Source organism: Equus caballus, chromosome 18, assembly GCF_041296265.1.
Source record: "Equus caballus isolate H_3958 breed thoroughbred chromosome 18, TB-T2T, whole genome shotgun sequence".
Classification (NCBI taxonomy): Eukaryota; Metazoa; Chordata; class Mammalia; order Perissodactyla; family Equidae; genus Equus; species Equus caballus.
In genome coordinates, this window is record NC_091701.1 from 82,623,714 (window position 1) to 82,643,127 (window position 19,414).

A 19,414-nucleotide genomic window follows, 5' to 3' on the forward strand; every position below is an offset into this window, starting at 1 on the left:
TGGGCTGGGCAGCATCACGACAGCCTTGACTACAAGTTCTTGGCACACAGGCCGAGCGCAGGAGTTGGATGGCAATCAGCAAGACCCACTTGTCCTTTTCCGAGAAAACGAGGCCTCTCAGCTGCAGGGCCAGTGTGGCTCTGGGCACAGGTGTGTGCTCAGAAAGCATCTGCTGAATGAGGAAGAGAACAGGGAGCGAACCCCTAGCCAGTGTTGGGGACAGAGAACCGGGCTCCTGTTTCAGTGCACAGGTGGGATGGGAAGGTTATAAACTACACTCTTTGCAGCTCCAGGCACCTCACAGACTCGTTCATTTCTGGGGAAAGTGTGGTGATACCATCATACTCATTCCACGAATATTTTGTTGAGACAATCTATCAAAATAATCCTGAAGCATGCAGACAGAATGTGCTTCGGAAATGTCATAGTCAGTAATGAAATTTTCTCCTGCTTGCCTCCATGACAAACCCCAGGGATTAGGTCCTTGTGGGGTGTGAGGCTACCAGGGCCTGGAAGTCCTCTTCCCATTCCCTCCGCCTGGCTTGGGTCTTTAGACCTTCACATCTCAATTTAGAATCACAGCTTCTAGGACGCCTTCCCAGACAGCAAAGTTACTGAGTTTTATGGTTACTATTGATGGAGAACAAATTATACCAAAACCTAGTGGTGTAAGACAGTTGTTTTGTTATGCTGAGATTCTATAGGTCAGGAGTTCAGGCAGGACACAGTAGAGACGGCTTGTCTCTGCTCCGTGATGCCTACAGCCTCATCGGCAGCCTCTGCTGAGGAGACTTGAAGGCTAGGAGTGGGTGGGACTCATGTGGAGGTACCTTTAGTGACACGGCTGGTGGCAATGACGGCTGTCAGCCAGGGCACAGTGGGGCTGCCAGCTGGAATGACTGCAGCTGGCCTCTCCATGTGGCCTCTCTGCATGGGCTAATCTGGGCTTCCTTACAAAATGGCAGCTGTTTCCCAAGAGTGAGCATCCAAAGAGCACTAGGTTGAAGCTGCGTCCCCTTTTGTGACCTAGCCTCGGACGTCACATAGCATCATTTCCATGGTCACAGGCCCACCCAAATTCAGGGAAAGGGAACAGAGACCCCCCTCTGTGTGGGAGGAATGTCAAAGTCACAGCAGAAGAAGAGCAAGTGGCATGGGAGATACTGTCATGGCCATCTTTGCAAAATATAATCTGCCACACTGGGTTAGACACGAGTACCCTGTGTCCCACTCCACTGACTTAAAAAATGCTTGTCTGCCTCTCTCCTTAGGTTGTGAGCTCAGCGAGGGAAGGGACTATGACTCATTCACCTCGGCTTCCTCTGTTCCTTGCACAGTGCCTGGCACACAGAAGGCATTCAACACATATCGTTGAATTGAATCAAATAGAAAGAAAGAACCAGAAGGACTCTTGGAGTCCCCTCTCATGCTGGCTGTTGGCAGCATAAGGGAAGTTTGACCAGGGCAAGAGAACTGTGAGGGAAAAGTATCCAAACGCCTCTCTGGGGCCCAAGGCTGTGCCCTGTGAGTCATATATGACAGGGAGCTTTTGCTTCCTTAGGCCTTCAGGCTGTTTACAGGAAGTAACTACAAGAATAATAACTGACTTCATATTCCTCCTTCCTTAAGCTTTTTGAAAATGTGTTCTCCCCTTTATATCTCTGTGCCATAAACCCAGGAGGCTGCTTGTTTTTATGCACACAGCTCACACAGCACAGCAGAGAGAATGCTGGACAAGGAGGCAGAACACCTCAGCTTCAGTCTTGGTTCAGTCACCTAATAGAAGCTGTGTAGCTTTGGCAAGTCAGATAACTCTTCTAAGTCTCAGTTTTCTTCCCTATAAAGTGGATATAAAAAAAGGAAGGGGCTGGCCTGGGGGTGTAGTGGTTAAATTCGTGCACTCTGCTTCAGCAGCCTGGGGCTTGTGGGTTTGGATGCTGGGTGTGGACCTACACATTGCTCATCAAGCCATGCTGTGGTGGCATCCCACATACAAAATAGAGGATTGGCATGGATGTTAGCTCAGGGCCACTCTTCCTCACCAAAAAAAAAAAAAAAAGGAGGCAGACCCACCTATTTCACAAAGTTGTTTTGGGAATAATGCGTTTTTAAACAGTAAAACAATATACAAATACGAGATGCTGTTATAACAGGTATGATGGTTTTGAAATATGTTCACACAGTCTTTGACATGCCTCCTTTCAGAAGGTGGAGTCCAATTCTCCTCTCCTTAAATGTGGGCCTGACCTAGTGATTTACTTCAAATGAATAGAACGTGGCAGCTGTAATGCTATCTGACTGAGGCAAGGCCCTAAGAAGGGCAGCTTCAGCTGGTTCTCACTCCCCTGGTTTACCCTCCAGTTCTGTGGCTGCATTCTCAACTACCACCATGTTGTTTGTACCTGAGGGGCTCAGGGCTGGCTTCTGGAATCCTCATCTCAGCCAGCTCTTTCTCACGTGGAAGACGAGGCTCTCTATCCAACACTTACAACACAGTCGTCTTCTGAGCCAGATTGCCAAGAACAGCAAACTTTGCCCTTAGCGAGCCACATTCTCCACCACAGCCCTGCCCGCCTCCCCAGTCCTCCACTGCGTCTGTGGGACCAGGTGTGTGGGTGTAGCTGGGTGTGGTGCCTGGGTCTGCAGATGGACAAAGTTTTCTCTGGGCAAAGATTAACCAGCTGGTATGAAAAACAATCTGTACCACCACCTTGTTAATCACCCACTTTACTCACTCAACTAATTGGTCCCATTGCCAAAACAGCAGAAACTAGTAGTCATGATCACCAGGACTCCAAAGGCGGAGGCCTCTTGGGAGGGGTCAAGAGACAGCTCCAGCCTTGGCACTTAGCAGCGGTTGTCCCTTCTCCCCTCACCCGGCAAGAGCTGAAACACTGGGAGACTGAACACAAACAAGGAACTGTTCTGTGCCTACTCAAAATACACCTGCTGTCCAGAGAAAGAGCGACTTTCCACTTGCTCTGCAGCCAACCTGCCAATCCTTCAAAGAATAGCATTCAACCCCTTCCCTTCACCCCTGAACAGCAGAACACACGTCCACTCCTTAAAAACTTGTTTATTGAGCCAGATAGAGAAAGACAATCTCTGTATGACTCCACTCATATGTGGAAGTTAAACATGTAGACAAAGAGAACAGATTCGTGGTTACCGGGGAAAGGGGTGGGGGGTGGGCACAAAGGGTGAAGTGGCGCACCTACAATATGACTGACAAATAATAATGTACAACTGAAATTTCACAAGGTTGTAAACTATCATAATCTCAATAAAAATTTTAAAAAAACAACAAAAAAATCTCGCTTATTCAAAAGGCGTGATTCTCCCCCCAACAACCTGTGGTCCTCTTTCCTAACTCATCACCTGTCTGGAACAAGCCTGGCTCAAGCAGCTAGCAGATGTAGTGATGTTTCATGGAAGCCTGTTCCCGTCTCACCCCAGACTGCCCCCAGGGGACTGAGGTAGTGACGGCTACAGCAGACGCAGGCGCTCGCCACAGAACAACACAGGCAGGCTGTCACGCTTTGTTTTTCTGCTTGTTAAATCTGAATGCTCCTCATTAGTTATCCTGCCCGCGAACACCGGGTGGACAATGGTGTGGGGCTCAGGCGTGCTGAGAAGCTATGAATACAAGTTCCTCGGGGACCAGGGACTGGGTTGTGGGGACTGACGCACTGTGTTCCTGTGGGCTGAGCCTTTGAATGAAGGTCATCACCAGCTACTTCTTGGATGACAGGGCAGCTGCACTGGGTGCCCACTTGGGCTCGGCCTTTGTCCACGGACTCTGCGAACAGTGCCCACAGAGACTGACAGTCCCCGATTCTGTGTCTACTTGGTGGGGCAGGGTCAGGCAAAATAACTCATACTACTTCCTTGGAGAAGAATTTGGCAAAGTATGTTTTTAAAAAGAGACCTCAAAATGCCTTTAACATCACCTTTTGGTGACTGTCCTCACTAACCAGAAAACCTTCAAGGTAGGAACATCACTTGCATAATGTCTTCAGAGGCCAACTCTGACACACTTTAGGTCACAGAGATGACAATTCCTAAGCTAATGGTGTGGGGAGCTGGTGAAAGAGTTAACTGGAAAGTCAGCTAGCTGTTCAGGAGTGTTTGGTGTTCAGAAAGTTTGCAACTTTTAACAACTCACCATTATTCTGACATATAAAAAGCAGAGATTTTTTATTTGGTTTTAGAGTTCTGTGTATTGTTATTTTACAGATCAGCATTTCTAATATTTTGTTTTGAGGCTAGAAACAGTTAATTTGCTCTTCTTTTGGGGAGAGAGAACTAGTGAGCCCAGGATAGCATGTGTGTGTGTATCCATCCATCCATCGATTCATTGAGAGCACAAGCCCGTTGCTTAGTACATGTGCTTACTGCTTTAGCATAAAACAGTTCAGACTATTCTAGGGGACTCCAGAAAGGTGGCGTGCTCCTGACTCACTCCTCTTCACACTCCTGAAGGCCTCCTCTCTGGGATCTTTCCCACTTCATTTCTCTTTAGTTAGTACTCTAAATTCCAGACTTTTCTATCTTTCTTTCATCATTAAAACTTACTTGCTGAAATCTCTCTTGCCTCAAATATCATGCTGTACTTTCACCTTATTAATAAGATGAATGGATGTGCCAAAATGATGATGTATTCTTCTCAGGTAGTGTATTTCATATTAACTAGAATCTAAATTGCCTTAACCTGAAGGTCGGGTCTAGTTTGGAAAGTTAGGGCCCGGGAAAGGTGAACAATGGGGAAATCAGCTGCTCAGATTGTCCCACAGGAGGGTGTGTGTGTTGGGGGTGAGGTGTTGGGAGGGGAGGGGCTACCCTAACCGACTGCCTCACCCAGGGGATCCTCCCGTGTCCCTTCTCATGAATCACATACAAACAGAATCATTCAATGTTTAACTTACATACAACCCAAAGGTAAGTAACACCAGAAGAGTTAGTCATTAATACACATCTTAGGTTTCTGTCACAAGAACACAGGTAGCCAAAATTTAGAAGCTAAATCTCACCTTTCCTTTCAGCAAGCAGAAAGAACTCCAGGAGAACTCTATCACTTACACAGTCCAAGGAATGACATTAAAGCAGGGTTCTGATTTGCTCCTTAAGAGCAACCACGATCTCTTGAACATGAACTTACATACACCGATGTATTCCACGGGGAAAATGTGGCGCTTTCTTATCAGCATTAAAACAGCTAAGGGATGTGAGTGAGGAGCCAGTCTGTTACATACCTAACAGGGAAGGAAAAAGCTCTGCAGAACGCTATGACACCATTACCGCACTCCTCCACTGCCTCAGCAGAGCGAAGCTGGTTCTTGTATGCCTGTCTTAAAGATTTCCCATGGATTGTGATAATGCCGCACAGACTGAAAATTCTATTCTACTTCCCCTTCTCGAAGTATCAAACCAGAAGAAAGCTCTGACAAGGCAGTGCCTCAGTTTTCCCATTAACCACACACCAACACTTGCCCATTCATTCACATATGCTTAGTTACTGCCAGACAAATCCTTTACAAGGAGCCACTCTGTCAGTTCAAAAAAACCACTATTGGGGCAGCCTTGTGGCCTAGTAGTTGTTTGGTGCACTCTGTTTTGGCGGCCCAGGTTTGGTTCCCAGGCGCAGACCTGCATCACTCATCTGTGGCCACGCTGTGGCAGTGACCCACATACAAAATAGAGGATTGGCAAAGATGGTGGCTCAGGGCCAATCTTCCTCAAGCAAAAAGAGGAGGATTGACACAGATGTTAGCTCAGGGTGAATCCTCCTCAATAAAAACCAAAAATAAACCAAAAGAACCACTATGCATTCTCACCTCCTGCAAGAAAGTTTCTGTTTATAAGATTTTATTTTCTCTTGGATTTACCTTCAAAGAACATGGATTTAATACGTTTTTTTAACAATATTTACTGTGCTGAACAGAAATTCATCTGAAATTCCAAACTTAAGAAGTGAATAACTCAAGCCGGTACACCTCTGAGCTCCTGGGCTTTGGAGAGCCTCTGCCCTGACCTTGAGCCCCATCTGTGGCCTGTTTCTAGTCCAGGAGGAGAATGTGGCTCTGTTACATGTTACAGTGCTGCCAGCTGATTACAGTTGGGTAATGACCATGTGTTGTTCAACCACTTCCTTTATGATGTGCTAGTAAAACCCAGTGAGCACCTTCATCACTGGTGAAATAAACAGACGACTAGGGACTCAGCACCACCATACACATTTTGCCAATAAGTGGCACCCCTTGGCCAGTGGGCAGGTGACTACGGCTCCTAGAACAACTAACGGGAGTTTCCTTTGCAAAGTAGTGTCAGTCCATGCTCTTCATTTCCTCACGTCCAAGTGTATGATAGTAGGGGAGACTGCGAGCAAAGAGACTAGTAAATTTAAATAATAAGAAGAGGGAAAAACTGTCTTGAATGTGACATCAGAAGCATTCAGGCAGCTTGAAATCTAAGCCAAACTGCTGAATTGAGTCCATCTGCTAAAACTTTACAGATTGTCACTTACAAAAATGAAACCAGAGACAGAGGTAAGAAGGTTGCAAATGTTTAGGTACCAGAATTCTTTCAGCATCTTTATTTTAGGTATTCTTAGCATTTCGTGTAGTATATTATTTTAAGATTATATATACTTAAATTATAAATCCCCCTTTACAATGTTTATTAAATTCTTACCTTTTTTTTCTTTTTGGAGAGGAAGATGTCTGTGTTGTATTTTTTTAAATAAAAGCTAACAGGAAAAGTCAAGTTCACCTAAGAAAATTTGTAGAAAGGAGTCTATACCTTAAGGAAGGATATTTAAATAACCATTATCGAAAACTGTAACCCTTCAGTTACCTGCTTTAGTTTATCTTCTTTTCTCCTGCAAAGTTCATAAACGGAAATTCATTTTTCTATAGTTATTTTATATGATAGAAAGATCTGCTTTCATAGACTTTTGTGTCAGGAGTGAAGAGGGAAATGACATGAGGGAAAACAACTTGCACTAAAACTCCCAGAGCTGGCATGAAGCAGGATGGCAATGAAGCCACACAGGCCAAAGCGGTGCAGGGCAGCCTGGGCTGTGGCTGGCTTGGTCAGGTTGGGTGACATGCAACCAGTGACATGCTCTGTGACACAGCAACAGCATATTTTTTTTCTGCTTGTGTTCCCTTCCCTTACATACTTGCAAGAACAGTTCAGATCCAGAAAACACGCCTGTCTAGAAATCAAGGGAAGATGGGGTGGAGGTGCCCTTCAGCACTGAAAGTCTATATGAAGACAGATCAAAAGCTAAATCCAATTCAACCAACCAGGCAGGAAAATTAATTGAATTAAACTTCCTCTAAATATGGTAAGTTTGAGGATTTTAAAGCTAGGCACAAAGAACCAGGTTAGAGCGAGCTGTTGAGTAAATGGATGCAGGACCTCTAGCCGCCCCCACCCACAGGGAGTCTGATAAGCTGCTGATTGCCTCTATAACTTTACTACTGAGGCTGAAAACTGATTAGCTGCTTATGGGGATCCAGGGGCTAATGGTCTGGCCCACCAAGAATATGGCTGCCCCTGATTTAAGGAAGCTGCTTGGCAGGTATGGTTTGATTATTATAAGGGGGGGAAAAGGCAGCAGGGTACAGGAAAGCTTCAAAAAGAAGGCTTTATTATGTCAAATAGATAGGCTCCTCTGACACTCTAAAATGAATATGGAATTACTGATTCCTTCTCTTCATCTAGTATCAAAACTTGTTTTTGAAAGACTTCCTCAAAGAGTACTCACTTTGGAGCCCACCCATTCTATTTTAAACCACCTTTACAAGAATATGTTGGTGCCTTTCAACATACTTCTTAAATGACAGAGTTGGGTCCTCAGATACTATGATCAGTAGAGTCCTAGAAAATAGATAAATGTATTCTGGGTATTTTAACCAATCCTTCCCCTTGACCACCACCAGACAATCGTAATTAAAAATACACCCCTTTCCACTCTGGCCAGCAGACCGCTGCTGCCTGATTGTGTACTGCAGCGCAGGCAGGATGGTGGGAGTGGGGAGCTGACATGCGCAAACAGTTACACTTGATGCACAAACGGAAAGTAAATCCTGGTATTCTCTTGGACCTCTCCAACTAAGTGCTCTAAAATGACTCCTAACATTTAAAATAACTTTCCTACCTCTGCGGAGACAAACAGAACACAAAAGACTTATGTTAAGAAAAACACCAAAACAACCTTGAAGGTAATTTAAAGTCCTGAAAAATGACTAGAGGATCTGCACAGTTTCTAAGCTGACCTCATTGCTTCTGGGCAGAACAGCCAGAGAGGAAAACAAATGAAGGAACAGAATCGCAGCAGTTTGAGATGTTCTCAAAGTTGTCACAATTATTTTTTTTAATTGACTCTTGAAAAAATCAATAGCTATATGGAGAGGAAAGTAATGCTTTTATTTAGTGTCTAAAGGCTTCTTAGGGAATGAATTTTCATTTAGATGATTAACCAACGCTTAACATATTCAGAACTTTGGGTTGAACAGACAAAATGTCGGTTTTCTTCCTGGCTGCTAAGCTGGTCGATCATTAGAAGGACACACTCTAACAAAAGTTTAACAAGATGATTTTGACTCATATGCTCTGTTGTGTTTTATTAAACTTTAAAGTCATCCAACTGTTTGGCTGGAGCACAAGTCAAAGAGTTTAATATATTCATTGCCTTTTATATCTGTTTTCCTTGTATAATTTTTTATTGAGATATAATTCACATATCATAAGATTCAATCTTTACAAGTATACAATTTGGTGGTTTTCAGTATATTCACAAAATTGTGCAACCATCCACACTATCAAATCCAGCACATTTCCATGAGCCCACAGGAAACCCCAACCATGAGCAGTCACTCCCCTATCCCCTCTCTCCTCAGGCCACGGCAGCCACTCAGTGACTTTCTGTCTCTATGGATTTGCCTATTTTGGACATTTCATTTAAATGGATTCATAAAATATATACATTCTTCTGTGACAGGCTTCTTTCACCTAGCATAATGTTTCCCAGGTTTATCTACGTTGTAGCATGTACCAGTACTTCACTTTTCTTTATAGCCAAAAGATATTCCACTGTGTGGATATCGAACATTGTCTGTATCCATTCGTTAGCTGACGGACATTTGGGTCTTTTCCACTTCTTGGCTATGATGAATAAAGCTGCTCTGAACATGCGTGTGCAAGTTTTCAGGTGGACATATGTTTTCATTTCTTTTGGGTACATATTTAGGAGTGGAGTTGCTGGGTCATATGGTAACTCTATGTTTAACTTTTTCAAGGACTGCCAAACTGTTTTCTAAAGTGGCTGCCCCACTTTACATTCCCACTAGAGGCATATGAGGGCTCCAATTTCTCTATATCCTTGCCAATATTTGTTATTGTCCTGGAATATATTTTTTTATACTAAGATTTTTTCCATTCTGAATAGAAACTGATTATCAGGGCTTGAGAAGAAAACTACCCAAATGATGACAGAATTCAGTACCAAGGCCACAGTCAACAAAAACACTTCCCCGAGGAGAGAACAGACTGAAACGGCCCCCTGAGCGCTCACCTGCTGCAGGTCGGAGAGGGAGTACAGGTGGATCTGCTGAAGGAGGTACTCTCTGGGAAAAATTCTGAAAATGAGGACAGAAACACAAATGAACTTGGTGCTACCACAACACACACTTTTTCTGCCAAGTTTCAACGTCCCATTCAAGATCCTTTCCTCTCTCTTTCCCCTTTCCTCTTGAAGTCCTCCTCCCCACACCCTCTGAGATACCTGCAATAATACTTTGTTTCAGATCTTTTTCTTCCTAGCACAGATACTAAGATGGAAGTAAGAGTTTTATCTTTGATTCTAATGCAATTGGAGGTGCTACGAGTCCTGTGTGGCGGTCTAGGCCCAAAAGCCAGAACACCAGGTTCTTGTAGGAGCTATATCCCTAACAAGCTGTGTCATCTCAGGCAAGTCACAAAACCCATCCAGCTTCAGCTTCTTCATTGGTGAATGAGGATGACTGAACTCGATGTCTCTATCTCTCCAGCTCTATTATTCTGTGTCTAAATTAATAGGTTTTGGAGTTGAGAAAATCAACTGAAGTGGCAACCCACGTGTCTTCTGTCAGGAAGCTCCTATGGCCATTGTTAATGGGATAGTAGTGCTGAATATGACATCAATGAACTATCCTCTTACATGGACAGTGATAAGTTTTAGAACCCAGGTACAAATGAAAATAATGGGACAAAATATTTCAAATTGGGACTCCCTGACAAAGTCCAATACTTTTGGCTGCTGTCAGTTTCATAGCATCTGGATAAATGAAAGTGAGTGAATGGGAAAAAACCATAGATTATGGATAAGCAGATAGGTACCAAAGGGTAGATGGTTAGAATACACACACACACACACACACACCCCCAAAAAACAAAACGAAACTCATGGTGCTAGCATTTTCTCTTTTTCTTACGTGGTACTATGCAGTTTTCTTGTGTTCTAAATGAAAGAAACCACCAATTTAGCCAACTAACATTAATGACTATCTACTATGTGCCAAACACTGTGCCAGGTGCCAGGAAGGCAACTATGAATAAGATCGTCCCAGTACCTAAGTTCAAGGAGTCTAGTGAGGGAAAGATATCTGAACTGATAACTACAATACAACATGATAACTGAAAATAAGACTTATGCACGGGATACATATTTTTGGAACGGTCTAACACTGTGGATCCCAACCCTGGCTGTTTATGAGAATCACTTGGGGAATTTTTAGAAAACAACAGGGCAAAAGCATAACCAGAAACTAGTGTTGAACAAAACAAAAACTCTCCTGGTGATTAGTGCAGTCAAGGTTTAGAACCACTGGCCTAATATCTAGCTCACTGGGAAACTCATTATTCAGTCTTTCAGTTAAGTATACCTTGCTTGACAGGTCCTAGAGACTAAATCATTCATCCTGCTATCCACCCAATAGTGATGAAGCACAACTATGTGCTGGCCACTGAAGGAAGGGCACCAAATGGATTATACAAAGCCCTTCCCCATGAGGGACAGGGCAGGCATCTTCTGGATTGGGGCTTTCCTGAGAAGCATGATAGGCACTGAAGAATTCTGCAGAAAGCACCTGTTTCATCCACAGATGAGAACAGACTAAGGCCTTCCTACTCTGAGAACTGCAATGTGGTTCCTGAGGCTGGGTTCCCTTCGACTCTGTGGTGCAGGCTGCACCTGTGGCTGGAGGCAGAGCACAGTCTGAGTGCCCTGGGTAGGGGACAGTGAAGAGGCTCGATTCCTCCAGGAGAGGTTAAGCTCGCTGTCGAGAGGCTCCCTGTTGTGGAAGGTAGACCACAGTCCCAGGAGGGACTTTGAGATATAACTAACTTCCATTTTCAGCGACACACATGATCAAAACACCTATTCCTTATGGCTCCCAAAGTGTTAAGTACCAATAACAACAAAAGGAGCCCACTTTGGGTTTGACCCTTGACATATATCATTTAATTCTCACATCAGCCCTGCATAGTAAGTAGAACCTCCATTTTATATAAGAGTAAAATGACACACAGAGGCAAAGACTAATTTGTCCAGGGTCATAAATCTGGGATTCAAGGCCAGACTTTCTGACTCCAAAGGCCTGTGCTCCTTCCACTTTCTTGGAGGTGGGGGTAGAGAAAGAAGGGAGGTGGGTTTGAGTTGACCATCCAAGCTGGCTATATAATGCATGTCTCTTCCAGGCAGATGGCTATTACCGTTTAGGCCAGTGGCAGTCCAGAGCCACCGATGCTTTTTTAAGCAGGAAAGTGACACTGGTGCACTTTGCCATGCCCACTTTCTGAAGGCAGTAGGGAGGGTGGAGAGACTGCAGGCAGGGATAGTCTTGACAAGGTATTTGAAGATCTATTCCAGGGGACAGTGAAAGGGGTAGATACAAGAGACCTTTGGAAGAAGTGACAATGTTTAGAATGGGTAAAATGGAGAAAAGAATCAAAGGTGACTCTGAAGTATCTAGCTTAGGTGACAGGATGGCGATGTTCCTGGCCAAGACAGGGCAGGTCATAAAGAATTGAGAGTTACATGTGCAGAATATAAAGTGCTTGTTCGGGGGACAGCAAGGATGGCCCTTGGGAATGTGGGCCTGAAAGATGTGGACTAGATGGGGGCACTTCAGACGTCAGCACAGAGGTGACACCTGAAGCTGCGAGAAAGGATGGGATGGACCTAGCAGGAAACTGAATATGAAGGGGGCTAGCAGGGGCAGAGGCTGTTTCTTCTGACCTTGTTTACCTTACGCTGTCTAGAGTTATCTAAAGCACGCTTTGGTATTCTGCAATTTTTCTCATGCTTGAAAAATTCTGTTTTGAAAATAACCAGGATGCTCACATTTACTTGAGTTTCTAACATTCCCCCTATTTGTGAAATGTTTCTACCTTATACCCTTCACCCAGCTTCCCCTGAAGTTAACATCTTACACAACCATGGTATGTTGATCAAAAATAAGAAATGAACTATTAAGTAAATTATAGACTTTCTTCATACTTCACCAATTGTTTCACTAATGTTCTTTTTCTGTTCAAGGATGCAATCCAGAATATAACATTGCATTTATATATATATATATATACACACACACACATATATGTTTAAGCACTTGCAAGAAGACTTAAGACCCAAACATATGTGCAGAAAAGAGAACCTAGGACACAGTCCCTCAGTGGGGCTACAAGGGTAACAATGGACGAGAATCTTATACAGGGATAGAGGATATTGGACTGTGGTTGAATGGAAGGAATAATCTTTTTCAAAGATAATTGCTTAATAATGAAATCTCAGAAATAAAGTAAAAGGAAAGCAATGTGGCAGTAGGGCTGAGAAATGGAGACAGAGTAAACCAAGTAAGTAGGCTGGAAAATCATTTGAAGATTGGCTTCCTCCTCTTCCATTGGTTTGTACAAATGTAGGTCAGCTGGAGGGTAAGAAGGACGGTAACTGAAATGAACCACAGCAGGGACAAATGCAGGGTAGCATATCTATAATATTTTGCTACTTCAATTTTTTTCTGCTCTAAAATCCTAAAAATTCTATGACTGAGAGTATACAGGATATAAGAATTATTCATAAATGTACAAACCAAATCATACTGCTAATTTTCTTACTAGAGTACTACAGTCAGTTATCCCGTCAACACTTAGTGAGTGCTGAAAATATGCCAGGTGTTGTGCTAAACGTTGGAGATGGATATGCCAATGTACACAGTTGATGAGAAAAGAGAATATCCAGTTTTTTAAAACTTTATTGAGATAAAATTGACACATTAGTTTCAGGTGTACAAATAGTGATTCAATAATTGTATATATTGTGAAATTATCACCACAAGTCTAGTTAACATCTGTCACCTTAGTTTTAAAAAATTTCTTTTTCTTGAGATGAGAACTTTTAGGATCTACTCTCTTAGCAACTTTCAAATATGCAATATAGTATCATTAACTATAGTCACCATGCTGTACATTACATCCCCAGGACTTATTTATTTTACTACTAGAAGTTTGTACCTTTTGACCCCCTTCATCCATTTCACCTATCCCCTACCTCCTGCCTCTGGCAACCACCAATCTGTTCTCTGTATCTATGAGCTGGGTGTTTTTTGTTTTTGTTTTTTAAGATTCCACATATAGGTGACATCAAACATTATCTGTCTTTCTTAGTCTGACTTACGTCATTTAGCATAACACCCTCAAGGTCTATCGACGTTGTCGCAATAGCAAGATTTCATTCTTTTTTATTCCATTGTGTGAATAATATTCCATTGTGTGTGTGTGTGCATATGCATATACACAGATATATATATATATATGCATAGCACATCTCCTTGACCCATTCATCCATCGATGGACACTTAGGTTGTTTCCATATTCTGGCTATTGTGAATAAAGATGCAATGAACATGGAGGTACATATATCTTTTCAAGTTAGTGTTTTCATTCCCTTCAAATAAATACCCAGAAATGGAATTGCTGGATCATATGGTAGTTCTGAGTTTAATTTTTTGAGGAACCTCCGTACTGTTTTCCATAGTGACTGCACAATTTACATTCCCACCAACAGTACACAAGGGTTCCCTTTTTTCCACATCCTCGCCAGCACTTCTCTCGTCCTTCTGATGACAGTCATTCTAACAGGTATGAGGTAGCACCTCATTGTGGTTTTGATTGCATTTCCCTGATGATTAATGATGTAGAGCATCTTTTCATGTACCTGTTGGCCATCTGTATATCTTCTTTGGAAAAATGTCTATACAGATCTTCTGCCCATTTTTTACTTGAATTGTTTGTTTTTTTGCTATTGAGTTGTATGAATTTCTTTGTATATTTTGGATATTAACCCCTTATTAGATATATAACTTGTAAATATTTTCTCCTGTTCGGTATATTGTCTTTTCATTTTGTTGACGGTCTTCTTTGCTGCACAGGAGCTTTTTAGTTTGATGTAGTCCCACTTGTTTATTTTTGCTTTTGTTGCCTTTGCTTTTGGTGTCATATTCAAAAAAATTATCATCAAGACTGATACCAAGAAGCTTACCACCTAGGTTTTCTTCTAGGAGTTTTATGATTTCAGGTCTTAGATTAAAGTCTTTATTCCACTTTAAGTTAATTTGTGTGTATGGTGTAAGATAATGGGCCAGTTTTCCTTACACCATTTATTGAAGAGACTGTCCTTTCCCCATTGTATATTCTTGGCTCCTTTGTCCTAACTTAATTGACCCTCTATGCATGGGTTTATTTCTGGGCTTTTCCTTACCAGGCTGGGTCCTTATTTCTTCCAAACACTGCTTATTATTCTTCTCACAAAAACCAACTTTGGCCCACAGTCACCTCTAATACTCCTTCAACACAGTCTGTACAGCTCAAGTTAGCTAGGCATTTACTTTGTGTTTCTCTCTGAGTAAATATGTTTCACATGTTTATTTTCTCTCTCCCTTTTGAAGAGATTCTGGCCCCTCCAGCAGCACCTTATCTGCTGTCTCCTCTCTATCACTCTCCAGTGTCTAACACTATAATCTACATGAGGTCAGTCATAACAGACACGAAGAACTGGAAAACGCAATTATGCAGAAAAGATAAAGGAACTGAGCTATTGTGTCTGCAGAAGATGTTGTGTCCAGGAGATTTAGTGGTTGCCGTAAAACATAAAGACTTTTAAGACAGATAATACTAATCAGCTTTTCTTCTCCCTGGAGGATGGAAATTGTAGCATGAAAGCACGGAAGTCAAATATGAGAATAAATTTCCTGAGAGGAATTAAAATGTGTCCTTTATAGTGATGCTCTTTAATGTAAATGAAAGAAGAAAGACTGTGCAGGTATTCAGAGGTAGGGCAAGCTCTTCTGCTTGAAGGGCAGGGCCCGACACTAGAGGCTTTCTCCCGCAGTCGGTCTGTTCCTCTTTCCCACTGCCTCTGTCTTCGAGGGCAGCTCAGGGCAGAAAATGGCATTGAATCAAGCCCAGAGAAGCATCGGCCACAGTGGCTTTCCATCTGGGGACACCAAGGGCTTTTCGCTGCCGAGGCTTAGGTGCCACAAGCTGGCCCTCTGACAGGGGCTCTTTAGGAAACGGGGGAACAAGCAGGGACTCCCAGGGGCCAGTTCTCCTAAAGCTCTGAGTAGCAGCAGGGGCTGTGGAGAGCTTGCTCAGGTCGCATTGTGCTGCCTTCAGCAGATCTGACAGGGAGAGGACAGGGCTCCGCAGGGGATGCAGAGATGCATTTGCAGCCGCTTCAGGATTGCTGGGGGAGCCCTTCACATCTGGGAGGCAAAGCTTGGTGTCCCTTTAAGAGAGTCATGTCAGGATTAATTTCACTATTAACATAATCAATAAAGAATGGATGATTATTTGCATTTTTTGTCAGAAAGAACAACTTGTGATCACCATATCTCCCATGAATTTAATGCAAATGAAGTCCAGCCTTATAACCTCTGCAACTAGTCACTATGGTCAAGAACCCGAAACAGCACACATTTCATTGAAATAAGTAGATGCTGGATACATAACATGTGACAGGCATTGTGCTAGGCCCTGGAGATTTGGAGAAAAGAGTTTTTTTAACATCAGAGAATACGCAGACAAGTAGGCAAACAGCTGCAGTTCACAGAGTGGAGTGCTGAGATCTACAGACACATAGGTAATGGTGGGGAGCTGGCAGAGCACCCGGTCAGGAGGGGCCTGAGAGAGCTGATGAGTCAGAATTAATTTGACCAAGTGGAAGGATGGGAGTTGCAGGTCAAGGGAACAGCACCGGCAAGAGCACAGAGATCAGAGCAAGGACACTGCTCACAGGGACCTGGCTTTCTGTACTGAAGGAGCTGTCCTGTGTACATGTCGGGGAGGGGAAACTGCAGAGTGTGAGCTTAGAAAGACAGGATGCAGCCAGACACAAGGGGTCTTGAATGCCTTGCTAAGAGCTACCCCAGAAGAGATGGGGTGCCATAGGATTGCCTCAAGCAGGAGAATGACGAGGTTTGGTTTGTGACTTTAAAAATCATTGACAGCAGAAGGGGATGGGGAAGAGACTGAGGGATGGATAATTTTTTGGTAAACAAGGTGAGAAATGATGGGGGCCTGAACAGAATTTAAATGGTTGCCTGGGGTTAGAGAGAATGGCCAACCACGAGATAGATTTCTGCAGCAGAATCCACATGGTCATCATGACTAACAGGAAGGAGCTTGGGATTATTCACTTTTCCAGCTAGATCCAGCAGGTAAAGGGCAGTTCCATTTACTGACACAGGGAACGAGGAAGACAAGTTGTCTTCGGGGAGAAAGGTTAGCTCAGTTGTTGGGGCAGAGGGTTGCAACTGTCTGTAAAATGTCCAGGTGGGATATTTGTCTATCCCCAGCCTATGGGTGTTAGGTGAAGCCGTGAGAAGGAGTGATAGCCCAGGACAGCACATAGTAGGGACAAGGACCTGGCAAACAGTGCTATTTAACAAGTGGCTGCAGGAAAAAGACTGAGAAGGAGCAGTTTGATAGGGAAGAGAAAAGGCAGAAGAGCCAGCATTAGAGACGTCAAGGAAGGAGAGAATTCTGAGAAGGAAAAAGAGGGTCAACAATATCAAAGGCACTGGAAAGGTCAAATCATACTAAGAAGACTCACTATGCCTGAAGAGTGCCTGCGGGGTTCTGCCAATGGAAATTCATTAGTGACCTCGGACAGAAGGGTTTCAGGGGAAGAAGAGGAAGCCAGAATGCAGAGAGCTGAAGGACTGTGGATTACTCTTTTAAGAAGCTACTTTTAAAGGAAAGGAGAGAAATTGGGCCATAACTAAAGAAGGATGTAGGACTAAGAAAAGATTCCTTTCTTAAAGATGGGAGAGACCTGGGGATATTTATATGCTACGATGAAGAAGCTAGTACAGAAGCAGAAGCTACAGATACAACAGCAGCGAGAACTCGCCTCTGGAAAGGCCTAGAGGAAGTGGACGGGGACCCAGCTGGAAGCTCTTTCAAATACACGTTTACACACACACCCCCAAACATACCCTGTATTTTCTTAATTAAAATGCTTCAAGTTTCTACTAAAATCTTATATGAAAGGTAATTACTAATTCCTCCCGTGGTCCCTCCAGAAAGCTACAAACATCTGGCAGTTGTCTGCCTTAGCAACCTTTTGATGTGCAGGGTCTTCGCTGCTGAGGGTGCTGCCTTTCATCTTCTCACCGGGGCTGCCATGTTTAGGGTGTTCTGTGCTCTGGTGACCGACCTTGCCGCACCACAGGCCTACTCATCACCAGGTGCAACAGCATTTCTCTGACAGGCCAATCTTGAGGGTAGCCCTAAGCATGCCAGTGCAGGTTTGCCTGGTCGGTCCTGACACGAGAGCCAAAGGACAAATGCGATAAGGAGAGTCAACTCCATATCTCACTCCCTTCAGGGAAACATGTTGCTGGCAGGCAGCACTGTCAAGTTCTCTGACACCAATGAACAATGAAGAAACCTGCTAATGCATCAGGAAAACCAACCAGCACCATCACTTCTAGTGCCAATGTTTTCTACTTTATCATCTCTAGAATTGCCCGACACACCAACAAGGTAACCTAGGCTTACAGATGCTCTAATGAGAATGGTGAGGAAGGATGAAAATTAAAAAGGAAAAAAGTCATGTACATTCAGAGCTCTTTTGCTATGTAGCTGATACTTGGGGTTAAAAATGCAGACACAGTTGCCTATGAAATCTAAGGCAGCAGTCTCTGCAAAAAAGGTAAGAGGTCCCCATGCCATTTTGTCACAGGACACCGAGGCAAACAAGCCAGACTCCTTTAAGCTGCCTAATTTCTGAGGACTTCAACTAGTGCCCACCAAGATGCTCCTGAGACAAAAGGGAGTAGTCAGGCTCTGAAGCGGGCAGTCCCTGTGCAGGATTTTGACAGATTTAATAGCATCACCATTTCCCTGTAGCTCAGTTCTCAAAGTTGCACAACTAGTATCTAAAAATGCAATGATTAAAAGGAAAAACAAAAAAATCTGTAATGGAAATATCTTAGCACATGTAAGATAGACTAAAAAAAGTACCCACCATCCACACGCATGAAATAAAAGACAACACAACACCAAAGGAAAACCTCCAATTTTGATTCTAAATCCTAAGGTCTAAAAGGAAGACTACAGATAGAGGTCGCAGGAATAATTTAAAAGGAAACCATCTATTCATGCAGCAGCACTGTGTGCTCCAAGAACACGTGCTCCAGGGCAGGCCACCAGTGCTGAGTCGGGAGGGCGAGGGCACACTTGCCCACGCAGAAATAAGCAAAAAGCCCCGTGAAGCCTCCCAAGGAGTGCGATCTGGTGATTCTGCCGGGAGCTGCACTCTCCCCAGCACAGTCATGTGAGGCTGGATGTGGACAGGGCTCGAGTGTCCAGCCCTGCTCCCAGCTAATGGAAAAACAATTTTAAATCAAAGGCAGATATTTCGATAGCAACCCATGTAGAAGACACAAGCTTCAATCATTTCTCTTGATACCTCATTTTGCTAATCTCACTGGCCAAAAAAGTGGCAAGATTGCATCAGATATTATATCTTGGCAGATAGTTATGGGAAATAAGGGTCTCTTTTACCCGCTCGTTCAGAAATTGTGCTTAAGTTTCTTAGCAACAATCTAAAGCCTAGAATAGAAATACTTGGGAAGTAATTTTGGTTATGATTATTCTGGGGTCTGATGATAGAAGTGCAGATTATATCACAGTTATTATAAATCCTAGCTTAAATTCTTATTTTTTTTTTTAATGGTTCCAAGAATATACTACTTTTCCTGCAGTGAGTTTTATTTTTTTTTGTCTCTCAGAAAATGATTTAGATAATTTATGTATATTTCATTTAATCTCAGAATAAGATAAAGTCACTTTTTAACTTTCCGCA

At 43.3% G+C, this 19,414-nt stretch overlaps 1 protein-coding gene across 2 annotated transcripts in view; it reads right to left on the minus strand.

Moving 5' to 3' along the window:
- The window catches only part of PLEKHM3 (pleckstrin homology domain containing M3), a 176,120-nt gene that overhangs the window by 64,340 nt on the left and 92,366 nt on the right, over positions 1-19,414 (minus strand). For both annotated transcript variants that reach the window (XM_023622512.2, XM_023622513.2), the window contains exon 6: positions 9,581-9,644. In XM_023622512.2, coding sequence (XP_023478280.1) covers positions 9,581-9,644 — 64 coding nt within the window. The remainder of the gene's footprint in view (positions 1-9,580; positions 9,645-19,414) is intronic.